The 27,669-nt window shown below is 41.7% G+C and overlaps 1 protein-coding gene across 4 annotated transcripts in view; it reads left to right on the top strand.

The window, feature by feature from the left end:
- Positions 1–18,146, top strand: part of MORF4L1 (mortality factor 4 like 1) — a 40,498-nt gene extending 22,352 nt beyond the window's left edge. For 2 of the 4 annotated variants that reach the window (XM_048866555.2, XM_048866556.2), the window contains exons 7-14: positions 370–432; positions 5,093–5,118; positions 5,764–5,852; positions 6,922–7,023; positions 9,487–9,575; positions 13,429–13,601; positions 13,936–14,020; positions 17,458–18,146. In XM_048866555.2, coding sequence (XP_048722512.1) covers positions 370–432; positions 5,093–5,118; positions 5,764–5,852; positions 6,922–7,023; positions 9,487–9,575; positions 13,429–13,601; positions 13,936–14,020; positions 17,458–17,542 — 712 coding nt within the window. In that variant the 3' untranslated portion in view covers positions 17,543–18,146. The remainder of the gene's footprint in view (positions 1–369; positions 433–5,092; positions 5,119–5,763; positions 5,853–6,921; positions 7,024–9,486; positions 9,576–13,428; positions 13,602–13,935; positions 14,021–17,457) is intronic. The other 2 variants (XM_048866558.2, XM_048866557.2) reach the window with 1 other exon arrangement.
- Positions 18,147–27,669: the final 9,523 nt, after the last annotated feature.

Raw genomic sequence — 27,669 nt, 5'->3', positions numbered from 1 at the left:
ATTGCAGATGCAGAGTGTGGTTAGTGGGGGAGGGAAAGTAATTGATCTAACCACATTTTTAAAGGGGTAACACTGTCAATCTGTTTAGGCCTCAGAATTTACCTTCTGTAGCATCCTTGGAGGATGCCTGTAATCTAAAAAGAAAAATTTTAATTTAAAAATACAACAAGAACAAAAAAATTTGGCTCTTCAGTGACCCAAACAATATAGCAAGGAAATAACAATGTAAATGTGTATCATGCTCCAGGGATGTGGAATGTGTTTTTAATGTCCTCTAAAAGGTAAATTTTTGAAGCTTAAATAGATTCTCTTAAAGGCTAAATATCAGGTCTGACACTCTGTCCTTAACTCAACCCCCATTGTGCCTAGATTTTTCAGACGAGATGGAGCGCATACAGTTTGCTGTTTGGAGACCCCTACAATATCGACGCGGTGAGTTAAGGATGGATTGTCACACCAGGATTTTCATCCTGAAATCCAAATTTCCTTGCTTTTGTAGATTTCTTTTATAGGCTCTTAAAGTCTTAAGTTGCAATAATGTAAGGTGCTGGTGATAACACAGGTAACAACTGTGGAAGTAACTCTTACTTTGACAACATCTCCATAAAGTACAGTTGCTACTTAAAATTCTTTTTAAAAGTCTGTATGGGCTAGTAGCTCTTACCTATTTCTAAACATGTGCACTGTGCCAATTGAAAGTATACAAACCTATGAGATGTGTGCTCTTCAGTGAGAATTCTGTGCATCCATTTAAAAAGGAACTGCAGACATTTTAACTTTAAGACTTCCATTTATTTATTTGTGTGTTAGAAATTGGTGGTTTTAGAAGACTAGTCTTGGTCTGCTACCTGTTTACCAAAGGGTGAAGTCCTGGTGTCACTGAGATCAATGACAGAACTCTTATTGACATCAGTAGGGCTAAGTTCTGGCCTTTGCTCATAGATGGTGTTGTGAATGTAAGGATTGAGTCTCATGTAACTATGGATTTGGGAACTTTCAAAATACTTATTCTGTAACCTGCTATAGTTTGTATGTTAGAAAAGTATGCTGAGGGTATTAAGTAATTTTTAACCAAATACAATGATTTGTAATGTGCTAGTTGTATTAATAATACAAATTTGTTTTATGGTGCTATTCTTACGGATGGGAAGAATGCCATACAATGACAGTTGGCTATCAAAAAAACAGGCTTAACATTTTCTAGAGATAAACTTCCCTGTACTTTTCTCTGCAAAATTACAGGCTTCTGGTTGCTGTCCCTGGACAACTCGGGGGTTCTGCCCTTCTGACATGGCTGACCTAGCTACAGAAGTTTTTTCACTTAGAACAGCTAGCGAGCAGTCAGAAGGCAGCCAGTGCTTTGGAATATGTGAAGAAAGACATGCTGTACTTTTAGAGAATCAGAACACAAGAGCCAGCGGCAAACCTGTTAGAGAAGTCAGGAAATGGAAGTCTTGTGGTTCTTTTTAAATAGCATGATTTGCTACAGCTCTGGCCAGAAGTGCTACCAAGGCAACTGCGTTGACAATTTAGGAACCTGGGAATTGGAATTTGTTTACATTTTTCTCCCTTTGATAGGAGATTCAGACTTCAGGCTCTACCCATCCTTTGAAACACATGTGTATGTTTCAGGTGTCCACCTTTAGCAAAATGAGGTAAAGCTGCATGAATAATAGAACTCAAGTCCCTAAGATGTGAAGTTAATTTCGAGCTTTAACTTTCATATTATTGCCTAATGCTACAGCAAGAACTTGTATGCTGAATTTAAAAAGGCTGATGAGTTAAACTCGGACTTCCTTTTAACGGGGAACTGTGGTCATATATCAGTTCTCTGTTCTGAAAGCTCACATGGTCGGAAGCAGTTCTCCGCATGTACACTTCAAGGTGTTGGAAAGGTGGCGTTTCTGAGCTGGCTGACTGGCAAGTCATCTTGTTGCCAAGTGGCATAATTTGTTCCACTGGCAGAATGAGAGCACAGCATGATATTATGAAGTGAAACTATATTTTAAGGTTGAGTGTTTGAAAACGAAATCTTGCTTAGATGTGTTTTCTGTTATCAAGATGTGGTTGAGTTCTGGAAGATGAGCTGTTCAAACTCTTTTGCCCACTGCTAGATTAGAACATGCCCATTAAAATTCTGCATCTGAAAATATAGACTTCAGTTGAAAACCAGACATCACTAAAAGGCCCCAGAACCCTGTTGCTTTCTGGACAGTCACTAAAATGGCATTTACTTTTCAGTCTTTTGGTTAGTGAGGTTCACTTCCTGTCCTCAGTTGTAATGCTGTTAAACAGCTGCCATGTTCAGGCTCAGAGGACTGCATTTCAGTAGTAGGTAAAGTTTTTCCTGTCTATGTAGCCTGTAAAATACTTCAGGATCCTTCAGGGTGAAAGATACTGAGTAAATGTCAAATTGAAGACTGCTGTTCAGTGCCGCTTCAACAGCGGGATTAAGCCGATTCCTCCACAGCTGCGGTCACAAAACTTTGAGTTACTTCTGTTCGTAATAAACCTTTCACTAAGGTGTCTTGCTTCCGTTACTATAGAGAGTGGTGATTAGCTCAGCCTTCTACTGTGTAGAGGTGACTCTTTCGGCAGACTGACGGTCACAGAAACCTCAGAGAGCAGCTACTTCTTTAAAAGCTACCTGTTACTAGTGAGCTATTTTTAACCTATTTCAACAGGAGACCTTGGTGTCTTGCTGCTTCTTTAGTAGTCCCCTGCTGCACTGCCACTGTCTGTTAGACTTTTTGAAAAATGATAGTCACTTTGACCTAATACAGAGCAATAGCTTTGAAATTTAGGGATCTGAGAGATGGGAGAGCACAAGGCACCTGCATTATACTGTACATATCGGTCGTGCAAAAAACAGAACTGCTCCAGACCTAGGAGGATTCTTTGTTCTGACAAATTGCAGTGGTTCTTAAATGCTTTAATTTATATTCCCTAATTATCACAATCGTTCCAGTTCTCTTATGGATTATAAAGACACCCCCCCCCCCCCAGGCCTCTGCTTCTAGTTGGTGTGTTTAAGAGTAACTTTTTTTGCCTTTGTGTTCTGGTCAGAATTCCACTTGTGTGACATTCAGCCTGTCTGCTTCTATTTTTCCCCCGCACAAACTGACATAGGATGACAGCTATTCCACCTTGTTTGTGGCTGCATTTCAGTGGGAAGCGAAGTGATCTATTGCCTTAACCCTCCTCATTCACATCTGAAAAACACTTTGATACATTTTACGCGCCCCATGTAGGGGGGAAAAAGTAACTCTTATAATGCCTCTTCTTCCCTAACCCCCACCACTTCTGTGGTGGCTCTGCTTGTCCCCTTTTGTTACCCAGGTAGTACCTAGTCACATACAGGGTAAGAGTTCAGAAGCTGTTGGGGAAAACCCAATGCACATGCAGCTTCACTAGTGGCCTGATTCTTTGCCAACTGGACGTTAGTGGATGTTGGATTGGGCCCTAAAACAGTGTAAATGGAGGCTCCTTTGTGAAAAAAGGTTCTGTATGTGAACACTGACTTACTGGTGTCTAAAATATGAATAGAGTGAGACCTGACCTGACACTGTACTGAATTTCTGAAGGTTCACTCTTACAGTATGGAACAAAATCACAACATCATGTTTAGTGTATGGGAGCATATTTGTTAGTCATCACATTATAAAGAACATGACCCAAACAGTTATGACAGATAGTTCTTGTTCCATCATCCAAATTTATCTGGACTAAGTCATGGTAGTATTAGAAATCTGCCCTTGAAGATGATAGGCAAATATGAATGTGACAGAATTATGGTTAAGATCTTATTTAGGACTGTATCCAGACAACTTGAACCAGTGGCTTGGCCTAGCAGATGCGTATGTAACACAGGCAGTTGTCTATATCCTAGAAAACAATTGTGCTTGTATGTGATTGATTTTGCATTTTAGGCATAATTTATATGATTTTAGGCACATTCTGCATTTGTGAATGTTAAGAAAACTAGTTGAAGGGGGTTTACATGTTTTCATTTAAAGTAACCAACTTAAATTTTCTGGTTGTTCATGGAAATGATTTCTCTGTACAGTTCTGTGTTTAGCATAAAAATATGAAAAGCTGTTCTGAAGTGTAATGGGTTTAGAGAACAGTCTAAAGATTTGCCTTTCAATTAGAAACCTGAAAAGGTACATGGAGCAGAGCGAGTGCTGAACAGTGTCTGGTGGTGTGAGTATGGTAGTGAACTGTTCTTGCCAATCATGATGCAGATGTGAAGGACAATCCATACTAGCTTCACGCATCTTTATCAATCTGACCTTGCCATTTACTTTAATTTTTTCTCATCCTCTGCATCTATGGTGATAATACTAAAACATGCCAATTTTACCCAAGATTAGACTGAGATTTAATTAATTTATAAACCTCCCTATCAAGCTGTATTCCTTTCACAGCACTGAGCTTATGATAGTAAATACCTGAAATACTGGCCAGCTACAAATTTTATTTAGTTACCCAAGATATGCACGTTACCCAAGGTAACTTTGAAGTATCACCTCTGCACAGCACTGTAGATATTATTTAAATAAATGTCACTACCTCTTTTGAATACTAATAGTTCTTGGCCTCTATTCTGTGTCAGAGAATTCCATCAGTTAGCCATGCATTGTGGGTTTTTTAATCCCCACCTATATAATCTACTTTTACACTACCATTCCAATCAAAACAGTCTTGTAAATGTTCTATTAAATGGAAAAAGCTGGCATAGGATTAACTATGGTGCTAAGAGCATGCCACTAATAGCTTTTATCAGTTTAGACTTTGTTGCCATTTAACTTCATTGGTTGTACCTTTATATTTATATTGGAGAAAGTAAATGACACTACATTAGTGACAACCTCTACCTTCCTTTATTTTATTAGTTTCTTCTCGCTATGTAGTCAAGCGGGTTGGTGGGCTTTTGTTCATTGTCCTGGGTTACTGGGTCAAGTTGCCTATTGATTAACTTTTTAAATACTTTCTAGAGATCTTTGTGTATGGGTGTCCACAAAAATTAAGACTTATTTCTTATGGTACCTTAAGACTTGAAATAATGTGTTTTTTTTTTCCATTTTTGCAGGAAAACAAAAAAGAACAAACAGAAAAGTAAGCATATTTTTATTCGTAAGTTAGTGTTTGGTACATAATGGAAGATCTACTGGGACAGATGCTCATCTGATGTAAATTGCTATAGTTCCAATTTCACTGGGGCTATGATCATTTACTTGGTTGATGATCTGCCCAACTAAGTTTATGAAATAACTTTTGCCTCGGATTTTAGGCTGTTAACCAGGTGGCAGCATTAAAATCATACAAATGGAAATGTCTGTCAGGGTCAGGACTGCTTACAAATTAAAAACAACACAAATTGTTTGCATATAACAGTTCTGCAGTAGAATCATTCTTTCTCTGATTAAACAGGTGTTGGGTATTCTTTCTTTCTTTCAGTGTGGAATATTGGCCAGGCTCAGCTGCTGTAGCATAGTGGGGACATGCAGGAGTAAGAGTGGGTCCGCAATAGAACTTATATTGCGTTGTAACCTGTAATCTTTGTGTCCAAGTTATCAATGTAGGGGATGTTTCAGGAGGGGGAATGATTTTTTTTATTGAAAACAATGAATTCATCTGCAGTTTGAGACCTGCGTATAGTCAAACAAGTCCTTTAGTGAAAATGTCAGTAGAAATACTATTGTTAGTGTAGATATAAAATGCATCTGCGAACAAAATAATAGCTGTTTTTTGTATGTGTAGCTCCTGGAATTGGGGAAGGCAGCAGTACCAGCGAGACTCCCCAGCCTCCTAGGAAGAAAAGGGCTCGAGTAGATCCCACGGTTGAAAGTGTATGTATTTTTAACTCTGTAGTAACTCTCCATTTAGTTGTAACAGATTGAATGGTTTGTCTTGGTAGTTCTGTTTCAGTCTTTGGTTACTGGTTTTTAAACAAGGTCCTGTTGAAATCTGCAGCTTTTGATCTGCTTTATCTTTTTGGTCACAAATGCATGACAAGTATGTCAGTAATTGAAGCAGGGGAAAAATATTCTGAGTAATGTATTTACCTGAGTTAGCGTCCTATCCCTGTTTAATACAGAATTTCCAGACCTAGCACTCCAAGCTATCATTGTGCTTCTGGCAAAAGATAAGTATATGGAGGAAAATGCCACCAGTTAACATGCTATCGTTGTGAGCAGCTTTCAGACTGAAATCGGAGAGCTTTGAGTTTGTTCTTTCCATCTCGAAGCACTGCTTTAGTTGAGGCTGCATCTTAAGTATTTCAGAGATGATGTTTGCAGCTGTGGGACTTAACTATTCCATTAACAGTTTTATTAAAAAAAAAAAATCTATTTTCATAAATTCTGATATTTAAGTGGTCTTAAACTTTTTTTGGTTGGAGGAAAACACTTAATTTGTCAATAGATCTATTTAATAGCATTTAAAGAATATCAGACATGTGGGTCTAGAGTCAGAGGTGACACTGAGCCATCAGCACTGCATGAGGCATTTGTAACGAAGTGAAGTTGCATAGTTACGCAACTACTTAAAAGCTGGCTTATGATTAGCTGTTACTATTGACTGTTGTCCCTGTTCAACAAAGTGGTGGTGTAAGCATGAATTAATGAATAGGTAATGTAACAGAAAAGAGAAGTAATGCTCTCAAGTGGAAAAGCTCTACTAGTTTTGTAAGGTTAATATCTTAGACTTGAAGTGCTGCCATGGGGATAGCTTTGTCTAACAGAGTTGAACTGGCAAGAGTTGAACTGTTTGTCGCTCCATAAGATTTTGAGGTAACAATAGCAGCTGCAGTCTTGAGTCTTTTGATAGACTGTTATGTAATAGCTACATTTTGGAAAATTAAGACTTACCTGGGTATAATGACCAAAGAAGGATGACTTTTTTTTGTTGATTCTTCAGGAAGAAACCTTTATGAACAGAGTTGAAGTAAAGGTAAAAATTCCAGAAGAGCTGAAACCATGGCTTGTTGATGACTGGGATTTGATCACCAGGCAAAAACAGGTAACCCTCACATTGTGAAAATTATCCTTTATCTATAAGCATGTAGACTGATGTCAGCTGACAGTTTGGAACTTCTGCTCCTTCCAGCTGGGGGAATGTGTTGGTCTATTTTTGAAGGTATACTTGGTATTATGTCTACTTGAGGCTTATTTGACTGGGTTGTAGGTACCAGCTGGTTTCTTCCCACAGGTCACCTGTGATGTTCAGCAGAGCTGCCAGTTAAGAGCACATCCTGGAGGCTTCTTAAGTCTGGGCAGGCATAAACTAAAATGTCAGCTTGCCCTTTTAAACTCATGATGTTGCCTGTGGCTGTTTGTTTGCCTTTTGATACATACTCATTTTAGCTGGTAGAGAAAGTTCGTCCATAGCAGCATTTTATACAGACATTGACTTGTTCCATATCCTTGTCAGTGATTTAGCTAGTGGCATAGAGAGCACACTTGCAAAGTTTGTGGACGATACTAAGCTGGGAGAGGTTGCAAGTGCTCTGGAGGACAGGATTAAAAGTCAAAACTGGACAAATGGTCTGAAATAAATAGGATGAAATTCAATAAGAACAAATGCAAAGTGCTCCACTTAGGAAGGAACAATCAGTTGCACACATACAAAATGGGAAATGACTGCCTAGAAAGGAGTACTGCAGAAAGGGATCTGGGGGTCATAATTGACCACAAGCTTAATGAGTCAGCAGTGAAACGCTGTTGTGTAAAATGCAAACATCATTCTGGGATGTATTAGCAGGAGTGTTGTAAGCAAGACACAAGAAGTAATTCTTCTGCTCTACTCCACGCTGATTAGGCCTCAACTGGAGTATTGTGTCCAGTTCCGGGCGTCACATTTCAGGGAAGATGGACAAATTAGAGAAGAGCAACAACGATTAAAGGTCTAGAAAACATGACCTATGAGGGAAGATTGGAAAAAATTGGGGTTTAGTCTGGAAAAGAGAAGATTGAGAGGGGACATAACAGTTTTAAAGTATGTAAACGGTTGTTACAAGGAGGAGGGAGAAGAATAATTTGTTCTTCACCTCTGAGGATAGGACAAGAAGCAATGGGCTTAAATTGCAGCAAGGGAGGTTTAGGTTGGACATTAGGAAAAACTTCCTAATTGTCAGGCTAGTTAGCACAGGAATAGTTAAGCCTAGAAAGGTTATGAAATCTCCATCATTGGAGGGTTTTAAGAACAGGTTAAACACCTGTCAGGGATGGTCTAGTAGTTACTTAGTCCTGCCCTGAGTGCTGGGGGCTGTTTCCAGTCCTATGCTTCTATGATTAACCTTCAGGATAGGAAAGGAGTTGAGAGAACACCAAAGCCTAGAATGGATCTCGAACTTGTGGTAGACTCTTACAGGCAGACCCAACTACTTCCTTTTGCTTTTAAAAGAAGTCACATTTTTAAGAGATGAGTAGCCATGACTTGAGCCTGAAATAAGGCTGTGGACGCTTTCCCATGCAACTCTGAAAATGTACTTTAGTAGTGGTATTCAATACAGTACTTTTTCCAGTTCTGGGAACATCAGTTTCTGAATCTCCTCAGACTGGAATGCTCTTGTGAAAGGAATTGGCTCATTGAATCCAGCTGTGACAAAAGATTTGTATTTGAGCTCATGTTTCAGAAGTGAAAAGTGAGTGTAGTAACTAATATACAGTTTAATTGTGGCTTGTATGTGTATATATAATGGCTTCTATGTACAGTGTTAAACATAGAATCTAAAATCCTTAATGACACATGCATTTGAATAATAACTCCTCTGCTTCTCTGTGCTCTGGTGCAGTTGGGTGATGCCCTCTTTAGATAGACATTCCACCTGCATGCGTTACAATTTACAAACATACAGGGTGTGCTCAGTGGTGTCTGAAATATGTCTGCTGTCAGCAAGCAGATCTTAGCAGAGAGTGAACAAGAAATGAGGAGCCCTTGATATCTGTAGGGAGTCAAAAGAGAAGAATCTGGACTCTTGTGTGTAACCCAATGCTATCCGCTATTAGATTTAGAACAGAATACTTTATTTTAGATAAAACTTAAAATAGTGGGCAAGGTTTGATGCATAAAGATATTGTGGTGCTCAGTCTTGTCCCTGGATGGGAGGAGTTCTGTAATTCCTACCTATATCCACTAGATCATGTAGGGATTTGTTTGCTGATGTTCTAGAATTCATAGCTGCATATTCTAGATTCTGAGGAGCTCTGCTTAGTCAAACAGTAAAAGATGACTTTTGAAAAGCATGTAACATGCAAAAAGAGAAGGGGCAAACTTGATGGAATGATTAGTTGTGATTTAATACCTTCATGGTTAAGTAAAATCCTAGCTCCAAATTCTCAACAGCTGAATGTTGTAGAAAAATTATTTTCTACAAAGGTCCTCTTGTATTTGTCAGTACTTTAAAACCAGTATGCAGACACAAATATTCTGCAGGTGAGACTATTTGCATTAGTCCATCTACTTATTCTTTGATTTTCATAGCTCTTTTATCTTCCTGCCAAGAAGAACGTTGACTCAATTTTAGAGGATTACGCAAGCTACAAGAAATCACGAGGAAACACTGATAATAAGTAAGTAATGGCATTTTAAAAGGCATGTCTTAGCCATTAAAATGGCTTTCTGCTGTTTACTGTTACAGCCTGTCCCAGTCCCCCTTCCTGGATGAGCACCGCTTCCTTGTAAATGGACCACACGTAATCCTGGGCCCAGTTTAGCTCAGGAATTTCTTAACCACAGATCTTTACTGTGGAACAGCACTAGAATGTTCTAGATCGCTGGAAAACCGCAAACCCATGAACACAATCCACCCGATTTGATCTCCCTGCTCTTGTCAGCCTTGGGTTTGTTCAGCATCCTTAAGCAAGGTAGACCACTCTTGCTGCCTTCCTCTTCCTCTTCCATTCCTCTTCGTTATCTGGTAGTGGATGGCTTCCCCCTCACAGACCCATCCTTAAAGTGTCTCATCTGTGGTCAGGTGGTCAAACTGCAGCTTTCCAGCTATGTGCTTAGACCAAGGAGTTCCAGCCCTGTCCTTTTAGATTTGGGTAGAGTCAAGTCAGTTATGCCTCCTGGTTGCAAATCCAGAACACAGCAGCAGAGAGTTAATCCGAGTTGATGGTTCTCCGACTCCCATTTATAGTCATTCACCTTTGTGACCAGTCCCCAGCCCGAAAGGAACGTTCTAATCCCCAAATGAAGGCTATAGCACAAAGTGACTGATGGTTACAATTAAAATGAAGGCTGAAATACAACCTGGAGTTCAGTTTGATCGAAACCTCTCCCAATCTCACAGCGACCACAGAAATTGTTAAATACAAATGGTACTTGAGTACCTGCAGTGCAAATCAAGAAGTGAACCTGAATAATTAAATAACTTCTGTGCTACCAAATTGTCAGGCTGGAATTTTCAAAGAAGCCTGATTCCTTGAGCTTCTTTGAAAATACCAGTGTAAATGTACCTGCTTGTTTCTCTCCTTCTATTGGTATATGTAACACAAGGTCCAGTTGCTAAAAGTGCTCTTCATAAAGGGGGCTAATCTTGTGCTCCTGTATATGCCAAAATCTAGGTTTACACTTTTGAAAATTAGGCTTGCATGTCTTTATATATATGTTATAGTTGGAGTGGCTCTGAATAGCTTAGGTTGATTAGTGTTTCCCTTATAACGCCCTGTTTAGCATTGCCCCCTGTTTGTATGCACATAATACACTATTTAAGTTTCCTGCAAGACCGTAGCTTACACTTTCTGACTTCTGAGTGCTTAACTGTGCAATCTTAATAGCTTTGTTTTAGTTCTCTTTGTGGATTTTTCTAGGGCTGGACACTACTGGAATGCTCTTTCATGCACTTTGAGGCACATGAGGGGAAGCGCTTCTAAGAAGCTGCACAGTATCTTACCCTCTTTGTGCATCTTGTAAGGGCTCCTACGGGATTCTCCCAGATCCAGGGCCTGATCCAATGTCCATTGAAATAAACACCCACATGATGTCAGTGGGAAGAGAAACCTAGGGATTAGAACTGGGGTTCATCTAGTCTAGTATCCTGTCTCTCACAGTGGCCAGTACCGGGTGCTTTAGAGGAAGATACAAGAAACCCTGCAGCTTGCAGATATGAAATAATGTACCCTCCGTGAAATTCGTACCTTAATTACTTATAGAGATTGGTTTAAGACCTGAAAGGTTTTTTGTTGGTATTAACTGCTAGAATACTGGGTATGCTTGTATTCCAAGTGAATGGTCCAATCCCTTTGCCTCCATTAAATCATGAGGCAATGAATTCCAGTCTAATTGAATTGCATGGAAGTGTTTCCTTTTATCAGTTTTGAATTTGCCATCTTTCAGTTTCATCACATGCCCCCCCCTTTTTTTTTTGTTTTGAGACAGGGAAAATAGAAGCTCCCAATCTCCCTTTTCTGTGTCATTCATTTTATAAAGTTCTGTCACATTCCCTCTTACGTCTACTTTCAAAGGTAAACGATCAGTCCTTCAATCTCTCATCAATGAGTCTTCCACGTTCCTAATTGTTCTCATGATCCTTTTCTGAAAACGCCTTTAATTCTACAATATCGTTTGAGATTGGGTGACTGGTGTTCCAGATGAGGATGACACTGATTTATATCATGGCATTAGAACTTCCATGTCTTCCATCCTGTTCTTGATGTGTCCTGACCTCTTGTTTGGGTATTATTGGACTCCTTGCAAAATGTCAGGAGAATAGCCTGGTTTAATGGATTCGCTATGGTAAGTGAACCCTGTAGAAATAAAACTAACTTGAGGGGAAGAGAATTTTTTTCTCCTGATGGTACATCTTTTTCCCTTCCTTACTCCTATGCAGAGCACAGCACTTTCCCTCAAATGTTAAATCTGTTCGATGTGAAAGGCTTATGTTCTTTGCTGATGTTACGGAAGTCTAAAGTTAAAAGCAGTAACCTCAACGTTTTGAATTTCCTTATAGGGATAAGGACTGAGTGTCTCTTCTGTTAAGAGAGATGCAGTAGTTGACCTCTTTTGTACAGAAGGCGAAGCTATGTGTGATGAAGTGGAAACTGTTTGTAATATTTCGTATGAAGCCAATATGTGCCTCAGTTTCCTGCTCAACTTTGCATGGCTACCCAATGTGGGGGAGGATTAAATTATTTCTCAGGGTCTCTGAGGGTCATAAGGGCGTGTGTCCCCTTCCTGTTTGGGTGGAGTGAAGAGTCATTAAAGAACTGGTTGAAACCAACCCTGGTCAACAAGACAATGCAAGCTCCAATAACTCATGGATTTCCCTGCCTCTCAGCAGAGAAGCTAAGCAAAAACCCCAAATTGAGAACAGAAGACTGAGGGGAGGGTGAGTTCTGGAAGAAACTTGAGCGCGCGCGCTCTCTCTCTCTCTCTCTCTCACACTTGGGAACCAACTAAGGAGGTTGGACTGACACCCCCTTCCTCCGTTGAAAATGGAGTTCAGTACAGCATGGCTGGGCTCTGGACTGACCAGAATGGACTGTGCTTTAACCTTTGTTTCTGTGTGCTAACCTCAGGACTTCCTGTGCTGTCTTCCAGCTGCCTAATAAGCCCTGCTGTTTTGAAAACCCTGCTTGGTGTGACTTTAAATACTGGGTGAGGTGCATTAATCCTGGAAGGGTGGACCAGCCTCTACCAGGAGTCTCTCAGTTGGACTCACTGAATACAGCTCATGGTGTAAAGCAGGAGTGCTGAAGCTCAGACTCAGGAGCCGATGAGGCTGTGTGGCCTAAACTGAAGGAAGAGTGAGACCACCATGGTGTCGGGCACATCGAAGGGTTCCTCCAACAGACTGTTTTAAAGCTGGAGTCATAGCATGGTTCTGGTGCAGACACTGTGTAATGACTTCATGACAGATAATGGAGTTGAAGATTTGTAGGGCCATATGTATTATGGTTTTGAAAAAGTGTGGCTAGATATTTTAAAATTCAGCTGCGTGAATGATTGTTTGCCATCATGAAGTGCAGGACTGCTTGAGCTATCAAACCCAGCTCTGACTTCATTCCAATGCCAATTGTTGCTGAAGTTAGTAATGTATGTGGCATAAAACTGACAAGCGTATGTTCCAAGACTTTAAGAAATCGCCTTTTTATCTTGCTTTGAATGTGCCACTTTAGTCATGCATTTGGATAAGTATCAGGTGCAGGTGGGAAGGCAGAATGTTTCCTTTTAGTCACTTTTTACTTAGAACTAAGTTGGCTTGAAGCATGTCTTCATGTAGAGCCAGAATACCCCATTTTTAAAAAGCAGAACCACTAGAATGATGCATATGTTTCTCTGTGCCATCTCATGAATACTGGCTCTTCCGACTTCTAAAAGTCAAGTGCACAACTACCCTGAAAAAATCACAGCCCTGGTGTTCGGTTTGGTTTTTTTATTTAAATTTTTAATGATATTTCACATTTCCTTTCTGTGTGCCAGAGAATATGCTGTTAATGAAGTTGTTGCTGGAATAAAAGAGTACTTCAATGTAATGCTGGGGACTCAGCTGCTGTACAAATTTGAGAGGCCACAGTATGCTGAAATTTTAGCAGATCATCCTGATGCACCTATGTCACAGGTCTATGGTGCACCACACCTACTACGATTATTTGGTAAGTATGGCATCTTGATTCCACCATAAAAAGGGACAAATGGTTACATTGCTCCGACTTCTTTTCTGTCCTGTTAATTGGAATAATACAGTGAATCAGAGTAAAATGCCTAAACAAATGACTCAGTTCTATCCTTGGGTCATTTATATACAATGTTCAAAGCCACAAATCACCTACTCAGAATGGAACTTTTCAAAACATAGTTGTTTAGACAAGCTTGCATAGGGAAGAATGGCAGTCTGAAGTTAGAACAGATCTTGGACTTATACTCATGTATGGTGAAACTTGTTATATTTGACTGTTTTTCATGACAACTTTATGCTTTTCTTAACAGTACGAATTGGAGCTATGCTTGCCTACACCCCTCTTGATGAGAAGAGCCTGGCTTTGTTGTTAAACTACTTGCATGATTTCTTGAAGTAAGTTCAGCCTTTCATGTTTGTGTGTTGGAGGTATTTTAAAAACGCTAAAGCCCTGATCCTGCAAACACTTATTTATATGCTTAATGTTAAGCATGTGTGTGTTTATACGACTCTGACCTGCATGCTTTCTGACTCATAATTTTTTTATGACAGTATTTTGATTATCATATTGACAGTGCATGTCACAGTTAATCTGAAACACTAATCCAGAGCAAGCACTTTGATCTCTTGACAGCCTTTCTTGCAGTTTTGTGGTGGTGGTCAGTTGTGCATAATTAGTATTACTCTTCAGTAAAATGCACAATAGGCTGTAACTTGTTAAAGATTTCAAGTTTCAGGACCTAAATTTACCTAAAGCAGCTTAAATTTTTCTGTACTAACTAAACTGAAAAAAGCTTGCTTGGTTAATATTGCAGTGAGTCATACCTTTGTAGCAACACAGAGTTGGTACGAGAGGTCTTGTACTAGAAATTGCTTTGGCACTCTGTGTTGACATACTACAAAATTGTTCCTGATTAGAGACAAGTGTGTGCTTCCATGTGAAGGCACATAACCAAGGTGAAATGCATGGGTTTTTACAGTTGAGTTTTTCTGTCATTACTCACATTCAGTAAAGTTCTTTGACATCTGAAGCAGTTTCCAACTTTCACGTGGTAAATAAGCACCCAACTTTCACAATAAACCACAAATCAAGCTAATCCCATTTCAAAACAAGCCAATCCTTAAGAACCCCAACACTATGACTAGATTCCCCCCCAGCTTGCAGTTTCTGGGACTGTGGTGGGCCTGCTGTGCACCCCTGAGTCTTCCCCCTGCTTGCCCCCCCCTTACCCCATGCTTGCTGGGAGCTGATCAATTAAAAAAAGAAAGCAACAAGCTATAAGCAAAAAAACTAGCAACTCACAAGCCAATTAAGCCAAAAACAAGCCCAATTTATATACTCCCTCTCTTTTCCAGTACACTGCTGTTTAAAAGGAAAAAGATCAATCAAACCATTTGGGTAGAAAAAAGATCCATTTTTGTTCTTGCATGCACTGCTGCAAACTGCTAAATCAGAGCAATTCCATCAGGAGTTTCAAAAACTGTCATCTATGATTGCCTTAATGAAAAACATCTTTAATTTATTATGCAGCTTTATATTTTAGTTGTGTAGAGGCCCCAGTCAAGATTGGCACCCAATTCTACATACATGCAATAAGAGATGGTCCCTGCCATGAAGAGCTTATCCAAGTAGACAATCCAGACAAAAGTGTGGGGAGGAGGAGCATTCTCCTCATTTTACAGATGGGGAATAGAGCTCAAAAGAGGTTAAATGACTTATCCAAAGTGTCTCAGTATGTGGCAGAGCTGGGAGCTAATCCCAGTTAAGTAGCTGAGCTACGAGACCATCTTTCAGCTCATTGAAAGGCCAAGCTTAAGCCATTTGTTTCTTGATGCGTTTAGAACTCGTTGATCTGCCTTTCCTGAAATATGTGCAAGGCGACAGTTACAAACAAAGTCTAAGTCCCGTTTGTTCATAGCACTTCGAGACACTTAGACTCTTATGTCAGTTAGGTGCTTTTTAAAGTTTTACTCTATCTTACTATAGGACTTAAATGTGAAATCGAAAAGCGGGAAGTTCATGTTCTGTTAGTGGAGGAGCTGTCTACTCTAAAGAATCAGTCCTCTGTATTTTAGAAACTTAAAATCTGATTTTGAGTTCTAATTTATGAAAGAATCCTCTGCAGTTCTAAAATTTAAGAGGACTTCTATTTACGGCTTATGCTTTAGAACTCCGGGTGCAGGGTTAATTCTCCAATTGTCATTGGTGTCTATGCTTATAATCCCCGGCAAATGCACAAGCACGATTCTTGCTTTCCAGTATGGGAGGGAAATGTCAGGCAGTCTCAGTCTTGTAGGCACTTTAAATACTTAATGTTTGAAATTGCTTGGCCTTGTGCCTTAATACTCCAGAGGCATACCATTATTTTCTCTATGCGCGAACTACCTGTTTATATCTAGTCTTTTTACCACCACATTCTGTTGCTGTTGCTTTCTCTTTATTCCTTCAATAAAGCCATTGTTTCTTTAACACTATTGTGAAGAATTGAAAACTGACTTAATTTCATAGATCAAAGACAGGCTAAAAGCCATTGGTAGCGAATCCATAACGTTTGAAAATGTTAGTAAATGAAGTGCAGTAGGTGATAAAATTAGTGATTCTCACAGGGGGCCTTACAGAACCATAAGAATATCCCCATTTAAAATGTAAAAGCTTGTGGTTCGGGAGGAAACCTGAATCTGCCCTACAAAGACGGCCTGAGTATCGCTGCAGCACTCCGTTTGTAGAATGCCGTATTTACTGGCCACTCCTCTACTAGCCTTGGTTATAAATGGTACCCTACCAAATTCACGGTCCATTTTGGTCAATTTCATGGTCAAAGGATTTTAAAAATTGTAAATTTCATGATTTCAACTATTTAAATCTGAAATTTCGTGGTGCCTTAATTTGTAGGGATCCTGACCTAAAAAGGAGGGTGGTGTTTGGGGGGGGAGGAGTCACAAGATTATTGTGGGGGGGTGCGATAATGCTCCCCTTACTTCTGCGCTGCTGGTAGCGGCACGGCCTTCAGAGCTGGGCAGCTGGAGAGCGGCAGCTGCTGGCTGGGAGCCCAGCTCTGAAGGCAGAGCCCCCGCCAGCAGCAGCGCAGAAGGGAGGGTGGCCTGGTGTGGTTATTGTCGTCCTTGCTTCCACGCTGCTGCTGGCTGGGTGCTGCCCTTGGAGCTGGGCCTCTGACCAACAGCCACTGCTCTCCAGCCGCCCAGCTCTGAAGGCAGCACGGAAGTAAGGGTGGCAATACCACAACCCCTCCTGCAACTCTTTTGGGTCAGGATCCCAATTGGACACGTGCTGGTCCCCCCTTTGAAATCCCTATTGTATAGGGTAAAAGCGCATGAGACCAGATTACACGGTCCATGATGTGGTTTTCACGGCTGTGAATTTGGTGGAGCCCTAGTTACAAAGCTTCTCCTAGCACCTGTTAAGAACCACACTTGTTTGTACAGAACAGTAGGGTACTTTTTACCTGCCTGCTTGAGTGACTGGCAGACGTCCAGAAAGGACAGACACTTGATACGAAGCGGAACCTATTTCAACCTGGCGGAGGTCTTGCGGCAACACTTGGCTGTGGTCTCATTTGTTTGACAATATGATTTCACTGCTTGGAATTCTGAGTGAGGCACTAGGGAGGATTTCAATAGTACAACGTCTGACACCTGTCCAGAATTAAACTCTGTGTTTCTCTGGGCTGTTCAAAGACTGACAGATTTTTCAACAGCGTATGCTGGAATCCGGTTCCAAGCAGTGAAATAACAGTTTGTGTACACTAAAACTGAAATCTTGAGACAATGAGCAACAAGGTATTTTAATTTCTGAATGTGTATATTTTTCATAGGTATTTAGCGAAGAATGCTTCCACGTTGTTTAGTGCCAGTGACTATGAAGTAGCCCCTCCCGAATACCATCGGAAAGCAGTATAACAGCATGCCTCTGTATAGTGAAGTAATACTTGGATCTTCTGTAACAGTGCTGTCCATGTCTACATTTTGTTTTGTCCTTCCATTGCACATGTCTCTTGCACAGATTATGTAAATTTGAAGTGAATAAAGTGTGTGTTAAAACTGAACTGACATTTGTAAGTTCTAAAGTTTTCTTTTGTTTGTTTTGAAACAGAAGCCTAAAAAGGAGGCTTTGGGAACCCATCAGTAGGATGTGGAAAGAAATGCAATTTAGCATATTTTCATTGTCTGAGCTCCTTAAAGTTTATAGGTTCATTGTTTTGACACTAAGCTCTTACCTAACCTGCATTATTGATTAGTGATGACAAGTGTGCCACAGGGTTGTGATCACCTAACTTACATGCTACTAATTAGTCTGACTTTCAAGCAGACTCACTTTCTTGGTGTTTGAAGTATAGCATTTGTTGATCCATAAATTCATTCCTTGCCTAGTGAGTTGAAGGATTGTGACTTTTCTGTTCTAACACAATGGAAAAATGTATTGTATCTTGGTGTTCTGGAAATGTTGGTCTTTCAAGGAGCTATTTTTCAAGTCTTCAAATAAACTTTTTTATTTCAAACATTACCTATTTTGACTTTTTAACTGACCTGTGTCCTGCTTCATCTGTTGGAGCATTTTCACATGATCTCGCGCTCAGTCATAAATCAGATTGCTTTGTCATAGTTAAATCTGCAGTATTCTGAAAATATCAGTATAAAGTGTGAATTTGTGATTTTTAGTTGTAATTTGGAGGTGCTGTGTCTGAGCCTTCTTCAGCATTCCTTACTCCTAACTGAAATCCATTAGGATACAGCACTCCTACTCCAACTTCTTTGAATAAAGAAATCAAACTGCATGGAACAGCAACAAAGCTGTAAAAGATCATTAGAAACAGTGTTTTGAAACCAATCAAACACTTTGAAAACAGACCACTTTTCAGCCTCTCCCAACCCATTCAGACAGCAGAAACTTGAAATTCACAGGACTGTGACCCTGGACAGATAAAATGTGAAGTAGGACTAGCGTATTTTTCTCAAAAAGCCCCAGTGTGCCTCTTGTTCAATAAACCCCATTTTCCAGTGGTAAAGAAGCATCAAAAGTATTTATTTTTTCTATTGATGGACTAGATTCCTCCCTCCAGTAGGGAATAATTCAATTCCTATCTACTGATAAGACAGTTGCAATATACTTGACTTGTATATCTTTCTAAACTAAATTGGGACAGATTAATAATGCAAACCATGCATGAAGAAACTTGTATATCTACAGTGGCTTTAATCCAGAACTCTTGAATAACTAACTTGGTAGTTCCAAACAATATGCATGAAGTCGCAGTTGTAATTTTACATAATACACACTGAGTGCAATGAGTTCTATGCATTTCTTTTGGATAATCCTTAAAAAAAATTTAAGATGTGTTAAATATGTATTGATATGATTTTTTGTCTGAGCAGACGAGAAACGAAAATTTGTTAGAATAATGTTTTCCCAAGTTTTCCCTCTTAATTTTCCGTCTGTATCTTTAATCACAGTATATTCATACAAGGTTGAAAGCTGTTAAAGCACATTGCCAAGCACTGATCTAACAAATTAAAATCTCAACAAGTACAATGGATTTTAGTCACTTCTGAGTGCTAAGCATAGTGCAGGGATCGGCAACCTTTGGCACGCGGCCCGCTAGGGTAAGCCCCCTGACAGGACGGGCTGATTGTTTACTGGCTGTGTCCACAGGTTCGGCCGATTGCCACTTCCACTCGCCACGGTTCGATGTTCCAGGCCAATGGGGGCTGTGGGAAGCGGTGGCCAGCACATCCCTCGGGCTGCGCCACTTTCCGCAGCCCCCATTGGCCTGGAGTGGCAAACCCCAGCCGATGGGCGCTGCGATTGGCCAAACCTGCAGACGCAGCAGGTAAACAAACCATCCCATCCTGTCAGGGGGCTTACCCTGGCGGGCCGCGGGCCAAAGGTTGCCGGTCCCTGGCATAGTGAATAGTTAAAGGATATAAATGAGGCATAGCCTTTCAACGGACATCTGCCTTAACATAATTAAATATTTATATAATGGTAGCACCCAGAGGCCCTAAATTAGGGTTGATCACCCTGAATTATCACTGCAAATTCATACCAGTACTTCAATTCTTATTTTTACAGCTACACACGCCTGCTAAGGACTTCACAATGGTGGGTCTTGACCCAAATATAAGCTTCCAGTCTGGGATCATTTGAAAGGATTTCAGACACTTGTGAGAGAATATTGCTGTGGTTGAACTATGAATATGTAAAGTCTTCGTAGGCGGCAGAATTCAGTCTCTCCAGTCTGAAATCATTGACACACCCTGTTGGCAAAAAAAACCTTTTAAAATAAGAACCTGGGAAAACATAGCTTCTTTTAGAAAATCCTCAGAATTAAGGCTAGTTTCCTGTCTTAACACCTGATATTGTCATGGCTTCTATTTGGTTATCGATGTGATCTTAAACTTAATCTACAACAATAGCAACCTAAAACTTGCCATGCGTACATCTACCTCTTGTACATCTGCCTTCCCTCACCCTTCTAAACTTTAAAATCCAGTCTGACAGGGGGACCCTCACAAATGTCTGATTTGATTATTTAAAGAAAATCTGCTGTTTAAATCCTTAATTCTACAAAAAAGAAATTTATCTGCTCAGTAATTTATCTTTATAGCACAGCTGTACAATACGAAACACTTCTTTAGCCTTCGCTGCAACTGTTTGCATCCTGTATTGCTTAACTTTTTGGTGTTCATGATAGATTTGGATTCATCCTTCCATTGATGCTGCCTCTTGTGTTTAGATCAGGTAGGGATAACTGTCTTAACCATACATTTTTCATGAGGCTACTGATGGTTGAATTTTGAATGTTTAAATTATATTCTTATTTTTTAACAAGCTAACAAAAGAGCACGTTATCCACGCATGGTATGTGTAGCTTTTATGGTACATGTTTGCATGGTATATGTAGCTTTTTAGATAAACTTTCAACACTGATTTGGCAAATTGACTTTTCACCCGGTTTACAACATTTCCTTCTGTTCTGTTGCAGAAACTTTCTTCTGATGGTATTGGAGTGACCAAATGAGTCCAAAGTTTTCAGCCATAAAATCATTCCTGATGTGTTACCACCTCTCTGCTCATCTCTTTAAACAACTGCTTTGTAGCAGTCACTACTTTCCAGTGATCTTGAAGTCACAAATCAATACAGTTCTTGTGAGTTATCCGAAGTACATAACGGCCATATTAGGCCAGACCAATGGCCCATCTAACCCAGTATCCGGTCTCTGGCAATGGCCTGTGCCAGATACTTCAGAGGGAATAAACAGAACCGGGCAATTTATCAAGTGATTCATTCCCTGTTGTCCAGTCCCAATTTCTGGAAGTCAAATTTAGGGACACCAGGAACATGGGGTAGCATCTCTGACCATCTTGGCTAATAGCCATTGATGGACCTATCCTTCAGGAACTTATCTTGAAGCCAGTTGTACTTGTGACCTTCACAACGTCCCATGACAATAAGTTCCTTAGGTTGCCTGTGCATTGGGTGAAGAACTACTCGTTTGGTTTTTAATGTCATAAGTTGATCCCCAGTTCTTGTGTTTATGTGAAACAGTAAATAACACTGTCTCCATACCATTTTTTGTTTTGTAGACCTCTCATATTCCCACCCTTAGGATAAGCGCAGACTCTGTGGGGGCAGGGCATAGCAGAGGGCTGAGCGCCCCCTGGGCCTGGAGGGAGCTGGCACCTATGACTCTTGTTCATCTCTCTTCTAAAATGAACAGTCCCAGTCTCTTTAATCTCTCCTCATATGGAAGCTGTTCTAGACCCCTCATCATTGTTGTTGCTCTTCTTTGTGCCTTTTCCAGTTATAATCTTGAGATAGGGTGAACAAAACTGCATGCCTTACTCAAGATTTATATATTGGCATTTGTTTTATTACTGAATTAGATAAGTGTTAGGCATAAAGACACAAACCATCTTGTGATCCGCATTGTACACATGTTGATTTCACATGTTAATCTGTCCTAGTCCATGTAAGTGGTCACTAACAGGTAAAGATTGTGCACAGTCTCTGCTGGAGTGACATGATTAGAATTCTGTGTAAGGGCATGTCCCCCCAGCCCGCCCTTCCTGACTCTTCTCTTGATGTAACTGGAATCTCAAGATGCTAAAACGTGGAAATGCAGGAATTGTTTACAGCCACTGACCTCCATTAGCCAAAGGAGCTGCTGAGGGTGTTTCAGCACAGGGATTCTATAACCGGCTGCGTGTGCATCTCCGTGTCAATGGAACAAACCTGGTGGAGGAAAGCCACAATGTCTGTATAAAAAGTAGCAAACCAGCAAATGTTAAATGTTGAAGGCTTAATCTCGCAAGAGATTGCATTGTGCTTAGCTTTTCAGCAGGAATCACTCTTCTGGTGTTTTTTCTTTTTAATTTTCTAATCAGCTTTTAACTAGCTTTGTTTGAAAGTGTGGAAATATTAAAGGGCAAATGGGATGACCTGGGTAACTATCGGCCTGTCAGCCTAACATTGATGCTGGGCAAGATAATGGAGCAGCTGATACAGGACTTGATTTTTAGAGAATTAAAGGAGGATAATAGTTATTGCCAAGCAATTTGGGTTTATGGGAAATGGATCCTGTCAGACTAACTTGATACCTTTTGAGCTGACCCGTTTGGATAAGGGTAACAGTGTTTGATATAATATACTTGGACTATCAAACAGTGTTTGAGTTGGTACCTCATAACACTTTGATTAACAAACTAGAATGATATAAAATTAACATGGAACACATTAGATTAAATGCTGGCTAATCAATAGGCCTCTAAATATAATGGTAAATGGGGAATCATCAAGCAGGTGTGTTGGTTGGGTCCTGCAGGTGTCTGTTCTTGGCTCTTCCCTATTTAACATTTTTACCAATGACCTAGAAGAAAACAAATAATCACTGAGTCTGCAGATGAGCCAAAAATTGGGGGAGTGGTAATTAATGAAGAGGACAGGTCACTGATAGGGTGATCTAGATCACTTGGTAAGCTGGGCGCAAGCAAACAGTATGCGTTTTAATACAGTCAAATGTAAATGTGTACATCTAGGAACAAAGAATGTAGGCCATAGTTACAGGATGGCGGACTGTTCCCTGGGAAGCAGTGACTGAAAAAGATGTGGGGGCCATGGTGGAGAATCGGCTAAACGTGAGCTCCCAGTGTGACTGTGGCCAAAAGGGCTAACGCAATCCTTGGATGCATAAACTCTCTGTTCCTACACCTCTGTATTTGCCACTTGTGTGCTCATTGCTGGAATACTATGTCCAGTTCTTCTGCAAACAATTCAAGAAAGATGTTGTAAACTGGAGAAGAGCCCCGAGAATGATTAAAGGCTTAGAAAACCTGCCTTACCGTGATGCTCAAGGAGCTCAGTCTCCTTAGTTTAACACAGATCAGGTTAAGAGATGATGTGATGACTGTCTATAAGTGCCTATATGGGAAACAAATATTTGACCGTGGGTTTTTCGATCTAGCAGAGAAGAGTGTAACCCAATCCCCTGGCTGGAAATTGAAGCCAGACAAATTCAGACTGAAAATAAGGTGTAAATTTTTAAGAGTAATTAACCTTTCAAGCAATTTACCAAGTGTCCTTGTGGAGTCTCCATCACTGGCAATTTTAAAATCAAGATAGGATGTTTTTCTCAAAGCTCTGCTCTAGGAACTATTGTGGGGAAGTTCTCTGGCCTGTGTTACACAGGAGGTCAGACTAGATCATGGTCATAGAATCATAAAAGTGTGGGACTGGAAGGGACCTTTTTTAGTTGCTATGGAAACTCAATTACATGCGGAGCAGCTTATGTTAGAAAGAGAGGCTGGTTTTGGAGGCTCACAGGACCTCAGTAGGTCATCTATGATCCCTTCTAGCCTTGGAAGCTATGAATCTATGGAAATACTGAACCAGGAAAGAGCAGCTTGAGCTGCATTAAATTAATATGGTCAATCTGATGGCTTTCTGGAAGCTATTAACATCTTTAGTTGCCTGGACTGCTTAATGCAGAGTTTTGACAGCCAGGTCACCATGTCCCAGTTTACATCTTAGTTTACCCATCACTGATGTGATAGGGTTAGAACTCCCATCAGGTGAGTCCATGTACTATGTGACCCTTTCAAAGTTGGAGACATTAAATAGATCTGCTTGAGGAGGAGTAGATGCCAAATATTGCAGGGTGGTGAGCTAGAACCAGGGGTTACTGCATCTCCTGGTGATGACAGGGGAAATTGATCCTCAGAGTCAGAGGAACTGAAGGACTGCCTGATGGTGCTAACTGCTTTAAATCCATTGTGCTGAGACCTCTTTGGCCTTCAGCAGGTTGGTTGGTCTGATTTTTGCTTGGGCTTCTTTCTAACAAGCAGCAGACACCTGGATTCCCCCTTTCCTTGTGAGGTTGCAAGGTCCCTGCCAGCTCAACAGTGTTTTGTTCTGGGAAGGGCAGAGTAATTACAGTAGCCCTGGCATGCAGCTCTCTTTTCAAGCACGCTGATTTGCCCTGGTTCTCATGTTCTACTTCTGGCATGTGCTCTGTCCATACCTTGCTCCCTTTGCCTCCTTCCCTTCCTCAAGCATTTTGCCGCCTTTTCCTGTCCTCCCCCACTGCTACGACGAGCCTCCCTGCTCCTGTGCAGCAAGTCCCCAGCCCACTTTCCCAGCGTCCTCGTCCAAACGCTGTTTCTTAATCCTCCCTCCCTCCCTAACATCTTCTTGGCTGTGGCTGCTTCTACTGCGATGCCTGCTGCATCATTTATTTTAATGTCTACTTTAGACTGAAAGCTCCCTCCCAACCAGTTGCCCTGGGTGTTTATCAAGCCCTCTACACCGATAGCGCTTTATGCATTTGTGTGGTTAAAAACTAAACCTGCAAAACCAGTCAGACTGCATTAAGTATGGCAGGTTTGCTTTACTGCCAAATAGTCTCATACCATTCTTTCTGGTCGAATCAGATCTTCCCTGGGAAGGGAGTTGGGGATTTCCCCCTAATCATACAAATCTTATTCAGTCTACTCTCCAACTTTGCATGTCTGAAATGTTGATCATCAAACTTTGGAATCAATTCCTGCTTTGGCCTAGGGACCAATGTGTATGTGCCACTGAATAATGCTCAAATAAGTTTCTTAGTCTCTAAGGTGCCACAAGTCCTCCTTTTCTTTTTGCGGATACAGACTAACACGGCTGCTACTCCGAAACCTGAATAACGAATGTGGCTTTCCTGTCCTCCTGAAGGCAGTTACTGTGGCTTTATTCAGAGTGATTGATATTCCTAGGCTGGATGCAAAGGCATAGAATTGACGAGAAGTCCAGGACTATAGGAATACCGGGAATATAGTATTTGGCTATTCCCGTGCCCTAAAGGTTAAGAGGGGCCATTAAGGCACAGACCAGAATAATGGTCAGGGCAGAGCTTTGTTGCCCTGGGGGAATCTCCAGAGGAGATTGATTCACACAATAAATATGGAGATCAGCAGATGCACTTGAACAGGAGCCATCCTGATGTGCACAAGAGACCGTGATTATCAGGGCATTTCTATGAGGGCTCCTTGACTTTGCATTTGCAAATCGCTCCCTCTACCCGCCCATCCCCACCTTGCTCCATCAGATGTCAGATTTGTTTAACCTCCTGGATATGCTGCAAAGTGCAGCTACTCTCAGGGGGGTCTGAGCTGAGGACTGGAGGTGGCTGCATGCACGGGTGGTCTTTTTGTGCATCTTTAATTGTGCTCTAAGAAGCCCAGAGCATAAGGTTTTAAAGAGCTGATCACTTTTGCACAAAACTGAGCTTTGTCCCCTGGCTGGCTATTGAGAAGTAAAAAGACAAATAGGAAAGATCTAAAGGACCAGCAGGCGTCTCCTTAAATGGAAATAAGGACACTGAGCAATTAAGTTTCTGCAAGTTGCTATGGAAACTCTAAATTACATTGAGAGCAGTTCATGGTTGCAAGAGTGGCTGGTTTAGGAGATGCAGGGGGCCCAGTCCAGAGAGGGCCCTTTGCCCTGGTGTGGAAGCTGATAGTGAGAAGCTGGCTGTGGATTCAAGCCGTGCCCCAGGGTCTACTGGGAGGGCGGTAGGAGGAGGGGCTGAGTGGGGTCTCTAGGAGCTACGGGTGCATGGTGTAGAAGAACACATCTCTCAGTGCTTGGGCGTTGTTACAGATTGCTGTGCGCGCCGCTCAGAGTGCAGCCTTCAATGAATAGCTTTGAGACTGTAATTAGCAACTACTTCTTGTTTATCCCGGCTATTACCCAGCAGGGGAGCCCAGATTACATTCTGAATTAGAGCAATGCGTTGGCAGTTTGCCAAACCACCCCTGCGAGTGGAAGCGGGGGTCTCCCTTCCAGCACACGGAATCTGGAAAATGGTATTTTGTGTGTGCGCCGTACAGATCTGCTGCAATTCTTCGTTTGTTCCTTTGGTAGGAACTAGATCCCTGCGTGTTCCGGTTGGAAAAACGCAACCACTGTCACTGAGCTGGGCAACGTGGGGTAGAGGGGAGCAGGAGAGTTTGGTGCCTGGAATTAAGTTGGCCTAGGAATGAGACTAGGTAAATTTCAGAGTGACGAATGAAATAGCAATAATGGCGGTTAGGTTGGACATTAGGAAAAACTTCCTAACTGTCAGGGTGGTTAAGCCCTGGAATAAATTGCCCAGGGAGGCTGTGGAACCACTGGAGATTTTTTTAAGAGCAGGTTGGACAAACACGTGTCAGGGATGGTCTAGATCAGTGGTTCTCAAACTTTTGTACTGGTGACCCCTTTCACACAGTCAGCCTCTGAGTGTGACCCCTCCCCTGCTTATAAATTTAAACATTTTTTTAATATACATTCAGTGCTATTATAAATGCTGGAGGTGAAGAGGGGTTTGAGGTGGAGGCTGACAGCTCGTGACCCCCCCCCCATAAAAACCTCTTGACCCCCTGAGGGGTCCTGACCCCCCAGTTTGAGAAACGCTGGTCTAGATAATACTTAGTCCTGTCATGAGCAGAGTTGTCCTCAAGGGGGTGTGGGGCCCAGGACAACCCCCTGCTCTGCCCCAAGCCCCTGCCCCACTTCTTCCCACCCTTGCTCCACCCTGCCCCCATTCCACTACTTCCTCCAAACCCCCGCCCCGCCTCTTTCTGGCTTCATCCCCTCCCCCGAGTGGTGCTTGGAGCCGGCGGGGCAGGGTGGAGTGGACTGAGGCTGGGTCGCTCGCTGCTGCCAGCACCAGGCCCCCGCTAACTCCCCAGGCCACCCTGGACTGCACATCCCGAAGCGCAGGACGCGGGGGGTTGCCCTGGGCCGTCCTATGGACGGGACGGCTCTGGCCCCGAGTGCAGGGGACCGGACTAGATGACCTCTCGAGGTCCCTTCCTGTTCTGTGATTCCTTGCTTGTGTTTTTCAGGATCCGTGGCCAAACCAGATGCCACATACTAGGGAAATCATTGTCTTCTCTTCGTGCCATGCTCGGGCAGAGCCTGCGGACCAGCAATGCCTGGAGTTAAGGGCTGGACACAGCAGCACACAATAACATGAAGGCTTCTTGTGAGGACCTCAAAGCACTTTACAAAGGGGAGCAAATAACCTCCTTTTACAGAGCAGGGGAACTAAGGCTCAGAGCAGTGATGACTTCCCCAGGGTCACACAGTGAATCAGCTGGAGAACCTGAAATAGACGCTCATCCTGCTGGCGTCCAGTCCTACATTTCTCCCCACTGGACCATACTGGAGTGCCTAGCCAGTGATGCTTCTCTAGACCAGTGTTTTGGAGGAAGTGCTTCTACAAACAGTAGATTGACTTAATTGGAGGACAAAGGGGGAGTGGATTCTGGCTAGACCCTGGAGAGAAGACTAGTTGGAACTGATTTCTTCTTATAAAGGGAGTTGGTTGCGATCCTTATATTTAGCTTGCCTAACCTTCCCCTGGTCAAAGGCCCTTGCCCGTCATTTGAGAAACTCTCATGCTTCATGTGTCTGCAGCAGAGCGCTGAAATTCAATAGGGACCATCCTGGGGCTGGAGAAGTGGCTTTTCTGTGTCCCATGAAATTCCAGTCAGGTTGTGCTGAGAA

Source organism: Caretta caretta, chromosome 10 (assembly GCF_965140235.1).
Source record: "Caretta caretta isolate rCarCar2 chromosome 10, rCarCar1.hap1, whole genome shotgun sequence".
Lineage (NCBI taxonomy): Eukaryota > Metazoa > Chordata > Testudines > Cheloniidae > Caretta > Caretta caretta.
This window is presented reverse-complemented; position numbering and strand designations above follow the sequence as displayed.